The sequence below is a fragment of the Cricetulus griseus genome (assembly GCF_003668045.3).
Source record: "Cricetulus griseus strain 17A/GY chromosome 1 unlocalized genomic scaffold, alternate assembly CriGri-PICRH-1.0 chr1_0, whole genome shotgun sequence".
Lineage (NCBI taxonomy): Eukaryota > Metazoa > Chordata > Mammalia > Rodentia > Cricetidae > Cricetulus > Cricetulus griseus.
In genome coordinates, this window is record NW_023276806.1 from 6,894,306 (window position 1) to 6,912,770 (window position 18,465).

General features: G+C 40.5%; 1 protein-coding gene across 11 annotated transcripts in view; it reads right to left on the reverse strand.

Moving 5' to 3' along the window:
• Window positions 1–18,465, reverse strand: part of Zzz3 (zinc finger ZZ-type containing 3) — a 62,861-nt gene that overhangs the window by 14,195 nt on the left and 30,201 nt on the right. For 9 of the 11 annotated variants that reach the window (XR_003481125.2, XM_027395174.2, XM_027395172.2 and 6 more), the window contains one exon: window positions 1,840–1,978. Coding sequence is in view for 9 of the 11 variants with exons in the window: in XM_027395174.2 (XP_027250975.1) it covers window positions 1,840–1,978 (139 nt within the window). In the remaining 2 variants the exon portion in view is untranslated. Of the gene's footprint in view, window positions 1–1,839; window positions 1,979–2,089; window positions 2,151–18,465 lie in introns of those variants that run through there. The other 2 variants (XM_035451651.1, XM_035451652.1) reach the window with 2 other exon arrangements.

Below are 18,465 nucleotides of genomic sequence, written 5' to 3' on the forward strand. Positions count from 1 at the left end.
CTTCCAAATTAAATCTAGGACAAACAAGTCTTCCTAAGCAACACAAACTTTGTTTCTGTATTGAGTATCTGGGTTTAATCTTTGTAAAAAGTTAAGATGCTCACTAACACATCTGTTTCAGAATTTTAAAAGAATTCTAAATTTAACCTGGAAATGAAAAACAAGCAAACAGCCAAATGAATATAAATCTAGTAAGTATGCCTAGATGTATGTTTTTGCTCACCAGAAAAGAGATTAAAGTTAATACATTTATTATTTATTTCTTTTTATTTTTTATTTTTTGGTTTTTCGAGACAGGGTTTCTCTGTGGCTTTGGAGGCTGTCCTGGCATTTGCTCTGGAGATCAGGCTGGCCTCGAACTCACAGAGATCCGCCTGCCTTTGCCTCCCCAGTGCTGGGATTAAAGGCGTGCGCCACCAACGCCCGGCTTTGTTATTTATTTCTCTAACAGTTTTAATTTGCCAAAAATTGCCATCTTAAGAACAATGTCTTTGTGCTCAAGCAAACTTTAATACTGATAAAAGATGGACTTTTTTTTCCCATTTATTTATTTTAATGTCTTAAGCTTTTGTTGTTTAGGGTACTTTTTGTTTTCTTAACCAGTGTCTCTTGTAGCGACCTCAAATCTGATTAGTAGGTTTGAGGGCGACCTTCATCAACTCAGGACCCTCACTCGTAAGGCAATTTTGGATTCTAAATCTGCACCACCACTCTGGACCGAGGGGATCCCTATTTCAGAGAGAAAGTATAATACAGCTCTGAAACCAGTTTTGAATAATCGACGGGTAGATTATGCCTGTACTATGGAATGTAGCGTGGTCTGAGACCAGACAAAGAACAGTGTGTTGATTAATCACACTTCTCAGTTACCCCGGGTTCACTACATAGAGAAGCACTCACAGATTTGGTTTTAATGTTTTCACACAATGCTAATGTTGAGGCTTTCAAATATGTGAAGCAAGGTTCAGAGGCAGTAGAGCACTTTTGTACACAGGGTCTTGGTTCCATCCCTTGGTTGTACCAGAGAACAACACCCCCACACAATGTACTTATGTGTTTAATGCTGATTAGTTAGGGGGCTCCCTAATTTGAGGCACTTAGAGTATATTTGAATGGCTCACTGTTAAAATTTGTTTCAAATAAAAAGGAAAACTAGCTAGTTTCACACAAAGGAAAAAAAGAAACCTCTTTCAAAATTAAATGAAATTCATAGTTTCTCTTCATAGACTTGGTTATACTCTAAACATGTATAAAATAAATTTTTGTGTCGTCTCTGTATTATAAACATTTGCTTTTCCTTTCAGTAGCAAATGCAACCCAAACAAAAGCAGTTAATAATTAATAAGTCCTCTGCACCAGGCCTCAGAGCAGCAATAATCCTGAAGTCCCGGAAGCAGGAGGAAGTGACAAGTGGAGAACAGACAAAGAATGTGAAAAATTGCTCTGTTCACACAGACAATGAGAGAGCTCAGCTCTTTCCATCTGGGCAAAAGTCACTGTGTGTTGGACAGGGAAAGAAGATGTCGCTTTGGTAACAGGATTAAACTGGAAGGGGGTGAAGTTAAATATTTTTTTTGTTTTGTTTTGTTTCTGTTTTGGGGGGGGGGGGACAGGTTTTCTCTGTATAACAGTCCTGGCTGTTGTGGAACTTGCTATGTAGAACAAGCTGGCCCCAAACTCAGAGAGATCCATCGCTGTGATTAAGGTGTGTGCCACCACCACCTGGCAAGTTAAATATTCTTAAAGCACAGACTCACAGAAAAAGAAACATAATTATCTTAAATTACCAGGTACACTCCAATACATGTTTAAAAGTATCAAAGTACATTTTTGGGTTACCTTCTTCTGGAGTTTTTCCACAAATCCAATAGGATTTTTTAGTGCTTCTCTCTGGTGTTTGCCTAAACTCTCCAGGTCTTGGACTGCTTGACAACGCTGAGCCTCAAGGACGGCAATGGTCTGCAGCAGTCGCTGGTAACTGCAGACAAAGAGAAATCTCACTAGAGTTTTCTGCTGACAACAATAAATAAAAACTGAGTTCAAGGTCTCATCTACTACACATGAAGTCACACAGTCTTTTTAAAGTTACCTGAAAGAGCTTAGTAAAACACTACTGGGAATAAATGAGGTCTTCCTGAGTTACGAAGTACCTAGTCAGAAAACATCAGTTAGAGAAAGCCAAGCCTCCTTCCAAACCTTAATCTTCTACTAAACCAGAAAGCCTTCTGATGTTCCAGCAACCAAAGTTTTTTTGCTTTTTTTTTTTTTTTTTTTTTTGGTTTTTCGAGACAGGGTTTCTCTGTGTAGCTTTGGGGCTGTCCTGGAACTAGCTCTGGAGACCAGGCTGGCCACGAGCTCACAGAGATCCGCCTGCCTCTGCCTCCCGAGTGCTGGGATTAAAGGCGTGCACCACTGACATCCAGCGCAACCAAAGTTTTAAGAAACTTCTCCATAAAAGAACTAAAATCATTTGATTTCACACACATGGAGACAAGTCACCAAATCCAGCCCTCTGGCCACACTCTGCCAGAACATAACATCTAATGCACATTTTCTTCCCAAAGCCACAAGACAGTGCCCTGCCGTCTGACACGGTAGTGGGTCCCATGGTTTTCATCTGCTCTAGCATCCTCCTCACCCACATTTCTCTGGCATTCAAGACAAAGGCAAATGTTGAAGGCATTTTGACTTCCCTGTAGGCAAAGGCTCTCAACATCAGTTTCACCCACACAATCAACTTAATTGTCACCCATCATCCTGGAATCTCATTGCAGGAGAGACACACTAACTAGTCCATTTTCAATCACTGTCTTTGCACTGACACTGTTGAGTCTGGAATGCCTGGTTTTACGTTTATAAACACACACAGAAATGCAGTAACCCCAAAGCCTTGAATGCTCAGAAGCTTGTCACAGAAATAATTAAAAAGTCATTTGAAATTCACTCTAAAGTAAGAGGCTGAGTCTTTATAGAATCAACTGAGCAGCTTTCCTTTAAGGTCCAAATGGAAAATGTATCTGTTTAGTTTACCTTTTACTTTAAGTCAAGGTGTAACACACTTCCCAGCATATGGATGCTCAATAAGTATTTCTTGAATAAATAACTGTCTGATATTTTGTCCAATCAGAGGCATAGTAAGTCTTGTAAGTTAGAAGCCAGCAAAGCACCAGAAACATCTAAGGTGAAACAATGAAACTATGAGACTTGTCATCAAGCTGACGCTTACAGCGTCTTATTTCTGTTTAACTTGATGACTGTCAACATTATCATACAACTGTATGAGCTATGTCCACCCACAGTCAGTCTGAGGCCAGTTTAGGACACTGGTGACGGTGTGGTGTGACAATGAAAGCATAATCTTTCAACTCTAATTTTGCTTCTTTAATGCAGACAACATGACCAGAAGGCACAGAATGCACATAATGAATGCTTAAGCAGTACACTGAACACCTGTAGACCAGTGATGCCAATTTTCCCCCCAGTTTAATTCATTTCTCACATTAGTCAGAGACCTTGCCAGTTGGGAGGGACTACCATGTCTAAACCTGGATAGATTGGAACAACATCCAGTCTCACACAATCTATTATCAGTCCCACCCACAGCTTCTCCAGACTCAAAAGCAAAATGAACAAGTTGGTTCATGAATGAATCCAAGGAAAGACTCAGTTGTTCATTAATCATTGCTTGTTAAGAAAATAAGGCACTCTCTAAAAAGCTCTAGTGATTACCAAAACAAATTAGACATGGAACTTAGGTATAACAAGGGAGCCACAATGATGGGAGAGAAAGAACAGAACTGGGGGTGCAGGAGTGAACAACACTGACCATCTTCCTAGAGATGGAAGAAGGCATGGAGCTGAGGAGCTGTCTCAGTGGTCCACCTTACTTTGTGTTTGAAACTGTCCAAAATTAATTTAAAAAGAAAGAGGGCTGAGTATGATGGATTACATATTTAATCCCAGCAACTGAGAGACAGACCTAAGTGGACATCTTGAGGTTGAGGTTAACACAGGCCACACAGTGAGTTATAGGCCAGCTAGAGCTACCTAGTGAGATTCCTATCTCAAAAAAGAAAAAAAAAGAAAAAGAAAAGGAAAGGGAGGAAGGAAGGAAGGGAGGGAGGAAGGAAGGAAGGAAACAGCAAACATTGTCTTTGATCCAAAGTAACACAGTGTCACTGTACAGGTCCTGGTCAGATACACTTGACAATGCATTCAGCTCTGCTTAGCAGATAATAAGTCTGTGAAAAACAAGACAGATGAACACCTATGGAATAAGAAACAGTAATAAAGACAAATGGGATAGATTATACCCTCACAGGGATAAGGCACAAAGACAGGAAATTTAAGGGCAGCCTAGCCTACAGAGTAAGACCCTGTCTGAAAATACAAACAACAGAAATGTAAGGTCTAACATTCACTTTGTATACTATATGCCAGACACTGAATATTTTAAATTTCACAAACTTGAAACAGACATCATTTGTTATTCAAAGCATACTACAAAGAAAACTCTTGCCTCAAACAGAAGATGAAACAACAGTATCTATTCACCACAGATATTTGTCCAAATATTCCAAGAAAATCCAAGTACAATTTTTAAAAACTCTGAAATTCCATAGAGCCAATAAAGCAACTCCAAAATTTAATGTAATAGCTGGGCTTTGGTGGCACACACCTTTAATTCCAACACTCAGGAACCAGAGACAAATGAACTTCTGAGTTCAATGTCAGCCTGATCTATGAATCAAGTTCCAGGACAGCCAGGGTTACACAGAGAAACCCTGTCTCAAACAAAATAAAACAAAACAAGATGTAATAAAAAGATTCAGTAAACAGAAGAATGAAGAAGTCAATGTAAGCCTTGGGTGAGAGACTGAGAAACTCAGAAAGTCTATCATGGAGGGGATCTGCTAAGTGGGAAGCTCAGTGGAAGGCCAAGGAAAGAGCACACAGGATGGGCTGGTGTTGGGATCCAGAGAACTCACAAAGCTGGTGTGGTGGCTCACACCTGTAAACCCAGCCTGCATACAGCAGACTGGAAGGGAGGTACAGACAAGAGATTCTACCCCACAGAGAGAAACTTGTGGGCCAGCGCTGGCATCCCAAATAGTGAGCAAGAGAGACCCTGCCTCAAGCAATGTGGAAGGCAGGGACCAACTCTCAGAGACGTCTCTTGACCTCCATAAGAGTGCTGTGGAATGCACATGCCAGTGAGCGCACACGCACACAAAATGAGCATTAGAAATCAAACATCATTAACCAACCAGGACAACAACAAAATTAAAAGAATTAACACACTCCTCAATAATAACCCTACTGTAAAGTCTTAACTCTCTTGGAAGATGAAGACTGCTGGTCATGGTGGCATGCACTTATAATCCCAGAGCTCAGAAAGTAGGGTAAGAGGACTGCCAAGCTTGGACCCAGCTAGGGCTGAACACTGACAACCAAATACTTAACAAGACACAAACAGGTTAACTGCATTTAAAGGGGAGGGTTGGAAGCTACCTGTTTGCTGTTTCCAAGAAACACAGGAGCAGGAACACACAGACTGGAAATAAAGGCGTGGGGAAGAACATCGCAATTGAAATCGGGAGCCAAGACCAAGGACTATCTAATGTTAGACAAAGCCAATCCCAATGCATATATTTCCATATATATAAGAAAATATAAAAATGTAAAACTCTGTGAATAAAGTTAACAAAGATGATGAAAAACCCTTACACAAAAAACTATAAAATAATGGTTAAACTTTCTCAAGATGTGGAAGTAGCTTTGTTAGAATGCCCACACTACTAGTGAACTCCAGACTCCATGCAATTTTTATGAAACAAAAGTAACCTGTCATAACCAAAACACAATGGTGTTAACAGAAAAAGTCACAGAGATAAATGGGACAGAACAGAAAGCCAAAGTAAATCCACAAATCACAGCCAACTGATCTTTGACAAAGGTGCCAATAACACAATTAAAAGGGTACTCTCTTTAAATATAAGCATGTACATGAATTAAATGACTCTGTCATCCCAATTATAGAAGTTATCTCAAAAAAGAACTGAAGACATAAATATAAGACCTGGAATCTTCTATAAAGCAAATGGTCATCTTTTTAAAAAATCTAACCATATACAGATTATCATTAGTAGCCAAAATATGCAAATGATTTAAACAATTAAGTAACAAGAAATCACATTAAAAACAAACAAACAAACAAATGGGGCCTGGCAGTGGTACCACATGGCTTTAATCCTAGCACTTGAGAGGCAGATCTCAGTGACTTCCAAGATAGCCAGGGCTACACAAAGAAACCTTGTCTCAAAAAGCAAACAAAATAAAAAAGCCAAATTGCCTAACTGCATATTTCCCAAAGGAACACATACAAAAAGCCAACTGGTTATAAGAATAAACCAAGTAAATCAAAACCACAATGAACACCCCATTGCACTAAGAATGGCCACTACTCCACACTTGACCATGTGAGACAGGTCAAAGTCAACACACAACACCCTGAAAATATCATACAAAATTACCTTCAGGCAATGTGTGTAACTTGTACATGAAACATATAAAAGTATTTAGACATGAACTGCATGCATTTCAACATGCCCCATTATCTATGAACAAGTATCACCGATCTAAAGTCTCTTCAGTCTGAGCAATTCTATCTAGTCAGGGATAGTCAAGTATGTGCAGAACCTATTCTATCTTTAAGGGACAGTCAAGCATGTGCAGGGCCTATTCTATCTGTAAGAGACAAGCATGTACAGAGCCTTTTCTTTTTTTCTTTTCTTTTCTTTTTTTTTTTTTTTTTTTTGGTTTTTCGAGACAGGGTTTCTCTGTGGCTTTGGAGGCTGTCCTGGAACTAGCTCTTGTAGACCAGGCTGGTCTCGAACTCACAGAGATCCACCTGCCTCTGCCTCCCAAGTGCTGGGATTAAAGGCGTGCGCCACCAACGCCCGGCTCAGAGCCTTTTCTATCTGCAAGAGACAGGCAAGCATGTGCAGAATCTATTCTATCTGTAAGAGACAGGCAAGCATGTGCAGAATCTATTCTATCTGTAAGAGACAGGCAAGCATGTGCAGAGCCTAAAGGCAGATCTCAAAGACGGAAGCAGATGGTCATCAGAAGCAGCTAGGCTAGAGAGGCAAGGAGTTGTCTGTCAGTCACAAAATGGAAAGTTGAAGGAAGAGATCAAAAGGTATTTTGCATAACCTGGTATATTGTAGAGAACATATTTCAAAATTCCATGCAACCATAAATATGTAAGATATTATTGTCAGAAGCAAATTTGAAGGGCTGGAAGATGTATCAGCATTCTAGAGCACTTGTTGCTCTTGCAGAGGCCCTGGGTTGGATTCCCCAGCACCACATGGTGGCTCAAACCATTTGTAATTCCAGTTCTGAAGAATCTGATACCCTCTCTGGCCTCTGCAGACACCAAGCATGTACTATGTACATATTCATAAACTTGGAAAAACACCTGGTACATACAAAATAAACTCTAAAAAACAAGAAAACTCTTAGAAATAAGAATCATATTTTTCATACCTGAAGAGAAAAGAAAACCTACAATGTGTGCCAAAAGATAGAAATACTCAACAACTGTTTATATATAGAGTGAGCCCTTATATAAATTAAAGGTTTTGATGATCTTTCATCAATCCTGTGAGTTACAGTTAACACATTTGCCTTCAGTAAACCCTTAAGACAAGGGCAATGGTGGAGCACGCCTTTGATCTCAGCACAAGTGAGGCAGAAGCAGGCGATCTCTGTGAGTTCGACGACAGCTAGAGCTACATTGTGAAACTCTGTCCCGAAAATCTTCCATGACCATTAAATGGAGATAACATATCCACTTCCAGAAAACTGCAATCAGAGCCGAGTATCTCTGAAAACGAAGGCAGTTTCCACCTGCTTAACTGTACCTCCAAACCTCCAAATCCTAAGCATGAAAAGCTTGTCAACACCTGGTCTTCCAGGATACAGCGAGCGAGCGAGTACCTGAAGTTTCACCATTCCACTTGCATTGGAAGGGGGGTCTTGAGGGGGTGACATGGAGAAGCTGCCTGCCACCAAACTCAAGGGACTAAGTGGGAAAAGAGAACCCAACTACCTGCACAGTTAACCTCTGACCTTCACAACTACACCAAGACAAGTGTATTGACAAACATGTAGACACATACACAATGAAAAAAAGGTGATTAGACAATTTTTAAATCAGCAAGCTGGCTTGAGGGCATCCTAGCAGTTGGAATATAGAAGTTAAGAGGTTAAGAGGCCAAAACAACCAGGACTACATAGTGAGATCCTGTCTCAAAAAGGCCGCAACACAACAACAGAGGAGAAAAACCAAACAACAAGGATCTTTTGCAGCAGACGTTATAATCCATTTTAATACTTCAAAGACACTCATCGTCAGTCACAATATAAGAGACACAGCTCTGAGTGTAACTCCTTCTAGCCAGTCCTCCAGTCATTCCAACAGCAAATGTCATATCCACTCTCCACTAAGGTCTTCCAGCAACACCTAGTCACTAATGGTGGCAGCAATAAACAGTACTCTGCAGTACTCTGCAAAAACCTGAGGCTAACCCAGGCGTCACAACTAGGCCAGCCTTGGGATACAGCCAGACCCTGTGGAGGGAGGTGGGCTGTTTCCCAACATAGAGTTATCAAGTAAGACTTAATCACACCTCAGTTTACCCACTTGAAGAGAAAACTGTTAGGCAAATGTAACAAAGTAACCACCACAGCCACCACACAATCACAGAATACCGGAGTGAGAGAACTTGAGTTGCCACTTCAAGAACAAGCAGTGTGATGAAGGCGGCTCAGAAGTACAGCGTTTACTTGCGTAAGACTCTTGGTTCAATCCCCAGCATCACAAAAGAAGGGCACGGATTTCTGCTACATTATGAAAACACTTTCTAATCATAAAATACAAACCCAGGGCAGAAATGTGAAACATGAAAATAAAATTCCCATGACTCCAACATCATGAAATAAAGTTGTCACATTTCAATCTAGTGAGAAAAATGTTAATAAGTTTTTACAAAATATAGGGAATAGGAAAAATTCATTTTTACAAGATAGGTTTTCATTCAAAAGTTCAGAAGAATAAGAATTTCTGCTAAATTTGTGCTTTAAAAAAAAAAAAGAAATTAGCAACACTATTCTTGAGTGCCCCAAATATCTGTAAAATTAAAGAATGGCCTAAAAATTAATGCACTTACAGTATAGTAAAGAATGCACATGCCCCATTCTAACACAAGATTCTCAACAGAGGTGCAGGGCATCTGGGAACTCTGCAATACATTTCTAATTAATCTGGAAACTATGCTTTTGAAAGCCTCTTTTAAGCTAATAATATAGCTCTTAAGAATTCAGGGAGGGGGGATTTAAAAGCCAGGTGGTTGTGGTGCACACCTTTGATACCAGAACTCTGGAGGCAAAGGCAGGCGGATCTCTGTGAGTTCAAGGCCAGCCTGGTCTACAGAGTGAGTTCCCAGGACAGCCAGGACTACAAGGAGAAACCCTGTCTTGAAAAACCTTAAGACAGAAAAAAAAAAAAGAATTCTAGGGGTTTCATTCAAGGGCAGGGCTCTCTCCCAGGGTGAAAATTCCCATAACTAGTCATACACAGTCCCCTTCCCTACCCTTGCAGAGTCATGGAGTTTGTTTTTATACCCCCCAAACACCCATGTTTCTTTTAAATACCCAGTGTGTGTTTTTTTATCATTAAAATTACAATACCTTTACAATATGAAGAACACTCACAAGTCTGTAATTCCCAAGACCACTTTGGTGTTCTACTAAGAGAACAAAAAACGTATTTAAGATATTTCAATATACCACACAATTTGGATAAAGCCAACAACCCAGGTTGCTTTTAAGCCTGCTGGACTCTAGCTGAACACTCATGTTGGTCCAACAAAATCTGCTATTACCTTTAAAATTTTTTCTTATTAAGGCGGAAAAACAGATTCATCAATGAATGGATTTTGCTTGTTAAAAACAATAGTTTCTAGAGCTGAAGAGATGGTTCAGAGGTTGAGAGCACTGGCTGCTCTTCCAGAGAGGTCCTGAGTTCAATTCCCAGCACCCAAATGGCAGCTCACACCTTCTGTCTGTTACTCCAGTTCCAGGGGATCCACCACCCTCACACAGATAAACATGTTGGCAAAAATACAATGCACATAAAATAAAATAAGCAAATCATAAATTAGTGTTGATATTTATGCTCTAAGCATAGCCATTCATAAAGCAGGAGCATGTTCCCAACATGTATGCCTTACTGTAAATCAGGAAATCTGTAAATCACTCTACTGGACTTACACATTAGAAACAAAATAAAGCTCACACAAAGAGAAAAATATAATTCTTCTCGTTTCCAGGGAGATTATCTCAGATATATATCTATATATCTCTATATCTCTATATCTATATCTATATATAATATTTTAGGCACTTTTACAGTAAAATGTATACCTGAGCAGCAAGTCCATTTACCAGCCACTCCTCCCTTTTTATGGCCAAGTAATATTCCATCAAGGTGACAGTCATCAGTTGCTGGGCATCTGGGTTGTGTCTACCTTTTGGCTATTGTAAATTGTGCTGCTGTTAACCTCTGCATCTAAGTTCTTATTTGAACATTCGTTTTCCTTTGGGGGTATTTAAAGTAAGCATTTGGCCTATAAGGGCATTTTACTTTTACGTATGTGGTATACCTGAAGGTGTGTTAGTTATGTGTGAGGGTGTACATGCTGTGCAGCCATGCACATGGAGACCAGAGCTGGCACGGGGTCCCTTCCTCCAGCACATCCTCCTTATAGAGAGGGAGGAGCAGATGCCGATGCAGGTATTCTAGCTGCCAACTTGCCCTGGGGACTCCATCGTCTGGCTCTAAGCACTGGGACCACACACAGTGCACCACACTGGCCTGTGGGCTCATGGGATCCACACCTGGGTCTTCCTGCTTGCACAGCAGGTGTGTCATCTCCCCAACTCCCAAGGTCAAGGTTAGCACACTACACTGAGTTGTTTATTTCTGTTTCCCCCAGTAACAGGACACCTGACCAGGGGACCCAATTCGCTACATCATCAGTGACTACAACATTTTCCTTAGAGACTGAAAACAGATCTAGGATTAACAGTCCTATGGATAGCTCAAGTCTGCAAATGAATCCAGTGAAAAGGAGACAGGGAAGAATAAAAACCTGAGTACAAGGAGAAACCACAGAGAGAGGTCTGTGGGCACATTTGCTCTTCAATGCTGACGGAAGAGACCACTGGGCACTTCTGAGGGTGGTTAGTGAAGACTGTCCACTGCTCTTCACTTAACCTTCCCAATTTCATTCATGTATACTGTATACCTGTGTTGAAATATCATACTATACCCTCATTAAAGTGCTCAATTTTCACACACAAATGAAAGAATTACAACAATTCACAGAGGGTGATAACCAGGGAAGCCAGAGCAGGATGGATGTCAGGTACTTGAGGCCTTCAGGAGTGCCCACTCTGCCCATGTTGTAACACAATGCCAGCATCTACAACAGTGGTTTTCAACCTTCTCAATGGTGGGGCCCTCAGCCCTTTAATGCGTGTCCTCATGTTGTGGTGACCCCGGCACACATTTTTATTATTTTATATATTATTATAATAACAAAATTATTTTCATTGCTACTTTGTAACTACAATTTTGCTACTGATATGAATTCTAATATAAATATCTGATATGTGATCCCTGTGAGGAGATGATGAATTATCCTAATCTTATATAATGTATGCAAGTTTTGTATTCACACTAAACCTATAAAATAAACAATCATGTGTTAATCAGAAAGACACTTCCTCTTGACTATAATCAGTCTGACTCTCACTTCATACCACTCATAGTTCATTACCAATAAACTATAACCATAAAACTTTCCTTCTATGCATGGTTTTAAGAATTTGGTAGTACACAGCAAAAATAAAGAGGAGCAATAGTGTAGGAAATGTAAAAAGCAGCAAAATAAAAGGTGAATAAAAAAATTCCAACTTAAACAGCAGAAACTATCGTATTAAAGGAAAGAAATTGCCACAAAACATTGTAAAGTTAATTTTTTTTTAAATTTAATTTTCCAACACAAGGTCTCACGATGTAGCTCTGGCTATCCCTGGAACTATGAGGCTGACCTCAAACTCAAGAGATCTACCTGTCTCTACCTCTCAAATGCTATAATGGAAGGCATATGCCACTACACCTTGCTACAGTTAATTATATTTAAGAAGAAAGCTGGAGAAATGGGCTGTGGTTAAGACCACAGGTTGCCCTTTCAGAAACTGTTTGGTTCCCAGAACCGAACACGCTGGTTCATCACTGTGTCACTAACACCAGTTTCCAGGGGATCTGATGCCCTCTTACTACTTCTGCAATGGCACTGGACACACATGGGGCAAAGCACCCATACATATACCAGGTAAAACAAGGAATTAAAGGTATTTATTGGAAACTGGGGTAAACTGGCACTCATACAAGGGAACATAGTCCCATGCCTTTCTAAATACAGTACGGAGCAGACCTCATCCAGCAAAAGTCCTGAGGACTACGAAAAAGCACCAAAGCTCCAGATTCATCACACTCAGAATTGCCTTTCCAAACCCAGTCCACAGCTTCATGTCTCTCATGCCCTTTCTCTTGTTTATCCTCATGAACTTTATGTCAACCAATGATCTGATTTTAACTGCTGCTCTAACCACAGCAATATCTAACCAACACAACGTATTACAAGTAATAACTAGCTCCATTCTTCAATTAAAATTCCTATTCCAATTTTCAATTCAGCTTCTTTATTTAAACTCTGCTTATATGAATTTTTAGGATATAAACAAAAGCTAATCCTCACTGTCACAGAATGTCAACAAAGAATAATTCCAGGGCTGGATGAAAAGTTCAACAATAGAGCCCTGAGTTCAACCCTCAGTATCTGAAATAGTGCTAATTACTATTTCCAATAGTCAGTCGACCAGCAGGCCAGGGAAGAGTCATTTAAGAAATAACTCTCAGCATACATTAAAATTAAGTCAAGCTGGGCATGATAGTGCATGCCTTTACTCCCAGCACAGGCAGGGGGATTTCTGTGAGTTACAGGCCAACGTAGTCTACAGGGCAACAGAGTGACTCTGACTTAAAACAAAAAACAAACAAACAAACAAAAAAACAAAAAACGAAGGAAGGCAGACAGGCAGGAGGAGGGAGGAAGGAGGAAAGAAAAAGATAACAAGCAGCTGGAGGCCTGGCTCAGCGGCTGGGGGCACTTTATGCTCTTGCAGAGGACCCAGAACATGGCTCACAAACATCCATTCCAAGGGATCTACACCTTCTAATAAGGCACAAACACGCAGGAAAAACACTCATATATAAGTTGAAATGAATATCTAAAATAAAGTTTAAAAATAAAATTAAGTCAGATGAAGAGCTGGAGAGACAACTCAGCAGGGACATCTGAAATCTTACAACCACCTGTGAATATAAACGCCTGCAAGCTCACACATACACATCTTCACAAGGTCAGACGCATGCAGAGAGTCACTGAAGGACTCTCCTATGGAGAAAATTAACAAGAACTGTTCTTTACATCCTGGGTAACAGACAATATAAAACTGTGACGTGTGAGAATGAAGCCATGAGGACAGTGCCATGATTACCTTTCTTTCTACTAGGAAGAACTGCAGGGGTATGGAACAGACTCGGAAAACAGCTTGGGGAGCTGAGGACTTAATATGTAGGACAAAACACCAAAGAGGAAGAAGTAATACAAAGACCCCAAATCTACATGGAGCCTCGAGCTGAACACAAAGCTACACGAACCCAATGTGCGACTCTACAGAGCAAGCAAAGAACCACCATGGAGCTATACACAAAACAACTAAGTGTTCACAAAGCTAGAATTACACACATTCCAACCACCCGCAGCAAAGAATTCTTAAAAGGCAGGGTTTAGAGAAACAATCTATGGCTTAATAGTGTCACATCCAAACATCAGTGCCTTAGCCTTTCCCCAACCTTGCCATATGTATGTATTTCTTTATATGGCCACTCATTTGGATCCTTTCAATTAGTTTCTGTAGTTAATCAAATAAATTTTATTTTCCGGGGTCTGTGAACGCCTCTAACACTGTGAAAGGGCAACGGGGAGTTATAATTTATCACACGAGAAATAATAGATAACAGATCTCTTTGTGATTGGGGATAAAGTAAGAAGTCTTGAGAAATTAAGATCTTAAATTTACTATTCCCTAAGTAATGCTAATTATAGTCAGAAAATGACAGTGAATTGTAGGTTACTCAACAGCCAGAGAGCTGGTCAGTATGGGTAAAAGATACCTACATGTATGGCCAAAGTCAAACTTGCTTATGAGTACTGCATCTCAGGTCAACTACTGAACATGATTAGTACAGAAAAGTTTAATTATTCCACATACTACCACAAAAACTGAATTATAATTTCTGCAACTAAAGGTTAGCCTAAAAACAGCAGATAAACAATAAAGTTTCGGGGATATTTTATCACTAAATCAATTTTTTTTACCAAGTATAAAAAAGGAACTATAATTTCTCTATGAGTGGAAAGAAAAACAAATAAGGACATATAGTAACCAGCCATGTGTACTCACTCAAAAAGAAACTCCCCGGTGAGCCACACAAGACAATCTTGCAGTTTGATCATTCTGATTGCTAAGTTCAAAGAAAGCTAAAAGCAGCCAATTAAAAGGGAAAGTCAACAAAACTGAAATGAAATGCTAAGCCACAGAACTGCCAAAAGAATATACAAGAAGCCAAACCACTGGAATATAAAGGTCAGGAATCATACCCTATGACAATGGCGTCACAAGTGTCCCGTTTCCTCCCCTGGCCTCCAGAGGGAGCAAGCACACCCATGTGCTGCTCAGACACACATACAAGCAAAACAGCCATACACATGATAAAAACTGCTGTAACTGGCAACAACTCACTACATGTTTTGGTAAGTCAGTGACTATTCCCTGGCAACAACAAATGTTACACTTCTGACAGCTTTTGCTCCTCCCATTAACCCACACACCCAATGCCTGGGCCAAGGGTGGTTGGTATCCTACAGCTTTCCAGGAGCTGACAAGGAGCCCTGTGCACTCTTCTCCCCTAGTAGCAGCTGTCTTTCATAGATCACTGCATTCTAAACCCTCAGAACATTCTTTTCAAATTAGCCAAGTCCTCTATACGAAGCCACTGTTCTTCACAAACACACTACTAAAACAAAGGACATGAAAGCAGCTTAATAAGTTAAACAGGGTTAGTTACCCAAAATGCTGGTTCTGATATATAAAAACCAGGTCATTATAACTAGGCAGGTTTTTAAAAACCAAATACCAAAGATATACCCTACAAGATCCCCAATCTAAAAACTTGGTAAATCCATGGAGGAAGTCTTCATTCATTCCACAAGGTAATGGCATGGCTCAGATTATCAATTAGAAAATGGAAGTCTGAGGCCAGTCATGGCACTCTTGTAATCCCAGCAACATAGGAAAAGGGAGGAGGGCCAGCCGTTCAAGGTTCCCTTCAGCTCGTCAGCAACATCACAGGCCAGCCTGAGCTTACATTTTGTCCATTAGCTCATGGTGGTTTTTCATCTGTGGTACAGCACTACTAATGAAACCCAGGGCCTCACACACACTTGGGAAGTGTGCTACCACTTTGTTAAATCTCTGTGGCAGCCCCGGTCGTGAGACAGACTGCCTGCCTGTGTAACACAGCTACTTAATAACTGTCTTTGATACACACACAAAGCTTCATTTCTAGTGATTACCCTTTCAACTGGAAAAGAAACACTAAATCTAAACCTTACCTGACTCTGACAGCCAGAACCTGGAGGCTGAACAGGAAAAGCAGCCAGTTGGGCAGGTGATCTCCATCAGCCAGCCACTAAAGGGTCATTAAGTGTTATCTACCTTCAAGGCAATCAGTAACTTTTCAGGGAAAGTGCTGCCTTGGGCCCTCTTCTCCAAACCTCTGAAGAGCCCGTTACTAAGATAACTGTGAGCAAGAACCTCACCAGAAGAGCACACTTTCTAGCCTCTTACTTAGCTATAGCAAGTGAAATGTGAGCCACAGCTAAGGAGCCCAAACACTCACTCATTTCCCTTGCTGGTGTTTGACTTGTCAGGAGCCAGGTCTAAGGCTAGGCCTCGAAAGTATCTTCTCAAACACTTACAAGTGATGAGAACCTTCTAAGTGATACTCCATCAACAGGTGGATAAATTACAAGGACAAGTCAAAGGCTGCTAATTAAAACATTACTGTTAGCTTAGAGGGAAGTTTTAACTCTTAACAGGTAGAATCAGAGCCTCCTAACTCTTAAGAGAACACTATAGCAACCACAGAATTTTCTATTAACACTCTTTTGTTTGAGATGGAATCCTGTAGATATGTATGTCTGCACCATGGCGCCTGGCTTTAATAACCTGCTTTAACTGGCACCAGGAAGTATGCTTGATCCCCTCTAGAAGAGTACTAATGAATACAGTAGGCAATGCTAAATTCCCAGTTTTCACAGGCAAGGAGCTAGAGAACTTTTCTAGCATAAAGGTTGTACAAGAGAAAAACGACACACCAACACCACTTTCAAAGCACTTTAAATTCCCGACACTTGAAAGTACTAGACAATCATAACGATGCTGTTTTTGAATGATCACTTGATTTTTTTCTTTAGCCAATCATCTCTGACATGGATGAAAAACATGGGTATAGAAACATGAAGCAAAAAAAAAAAAAAAAAAAAAAGACTTTTAAAGGATTTACATGTAATGTGATCAAATGCTGTTTTCTTGAAATTACTTCAAACCAAGATGCTCATCATGTTGATCCCTCCCCATCCTGGAGAACTGGTAGAACAGCTGCCAAATGTGCAGCAGGCCCTTGGTTTTGATTCTAGTTAGACAAGCAGAAAGAAAGAAAAGTAAAACCTAAAACTAAGTGCCATCTTCAAAGATGTGGGGTAAAGCAAGAGATAGGGGGAGCAAAGTAAGTGATTCCTTTTACCCAGTGACTCGATGATGCATCAGCATTGAACACTGTCCTCGCAGAGAAAGCAGCATCCATGCTCATCCTTGCTGATGGACATGGAGTCAGAGGCACTGCCTGGTTAACTATTCCATGGCAGTGCACTGTCCCTGGATAACTATTCCATGGCAGTGCACTGTCCCTGGATAACTATTCCATGGCAGTGCACTGTCCCTGGATAACTATTCCATGGCAGTGCACTGTCCCTGGATAACTATTCCATGGCAGTACACTGTCCCTGGATAACTATTCCATGGCAGTGTATTTATTGTCCTTAATCACCATTTGATCTCATTTTTTTTAAAAGTAACGAGACTGAATTACTGTTTTCCAGAATCAATAACCAGTCAAAACTTAAGAGAATACCCTGTAACAAAGACAACAAAACCCAATGGGAAAAACTACTGAAGTATATCATTTCCAGAGAGAGAAGGTGTGGCTCAGCAGCAGAGCCTGAGCCTCACACTAGCCAGGCTCTCAATTCATAAGAAACAAGTTCTGGAGAAATCAAATTCCTTTAAGCTGGAGCTGGCCACAGTGACATAAGCTCGAAGTTCCATATTCTCAAGATGCTAAAACAGGCAATCAGTCGAGTCACAATTCAACACTGTCCTGGGTGACACAGAAAGACAGCCCCCATTTCAAAAAGAAGAAAATGAAGCAAGATATCATGCTTTTTGAGGTTTTAGTTGTTTCTCTAAAACATATTTCTTTGTACCTGCAAACAAAAGCCCCACTTTAAAATTATGCATAAGTGGAAAACATCTGTTGATTTGTTTTGCCTTGTTTGGTTTTTTGAGCCAGGGTCCCCTTCCCTAACCCAGGCTACCCTCCTGCCTTGGCCTCTCCTGTGTGGGTGCCACCATGTGATAGTTACCTCATTTCAAACTGCAATTCTTTACTTATGCAATTACTTCGTTGTTCTTTTGGGGTTTTTTTTGCCTCAAACTGATTCCTAGTATATTAGACTCAGAACTTTCCATAATAATTCATAAGACATTCAGGGAAAAACTCTTAAATCCAGTTGTAAAATACAAATTTTAGATGAACACAGAAAGCTGGGCGGTGGTGGCACTCGCCTTTAATCTCAGCACTGGGGAGGCAGAGGCAGGCCGATCTCCGTGAGTTCAAGGCCAGCCTGGTCTCCAGAGCGAGTGCCAGGACAGCCAGAGCTACACAGAGAAACCCTGCCTCAAGAAACAACAAAAACAATAAGAGCACAGGAAAACCTTTTTTCCCCCCAGAAAAGAGCCACAACAGTACCAGATACATGTGCTGAACAAGTGTCCTATAACCACTGTAAGAAAGAACAATCATGTCCCACAGCCGCGATATGATACTTGATCAGACATCTGTCACAACAAAAGCATTAGACA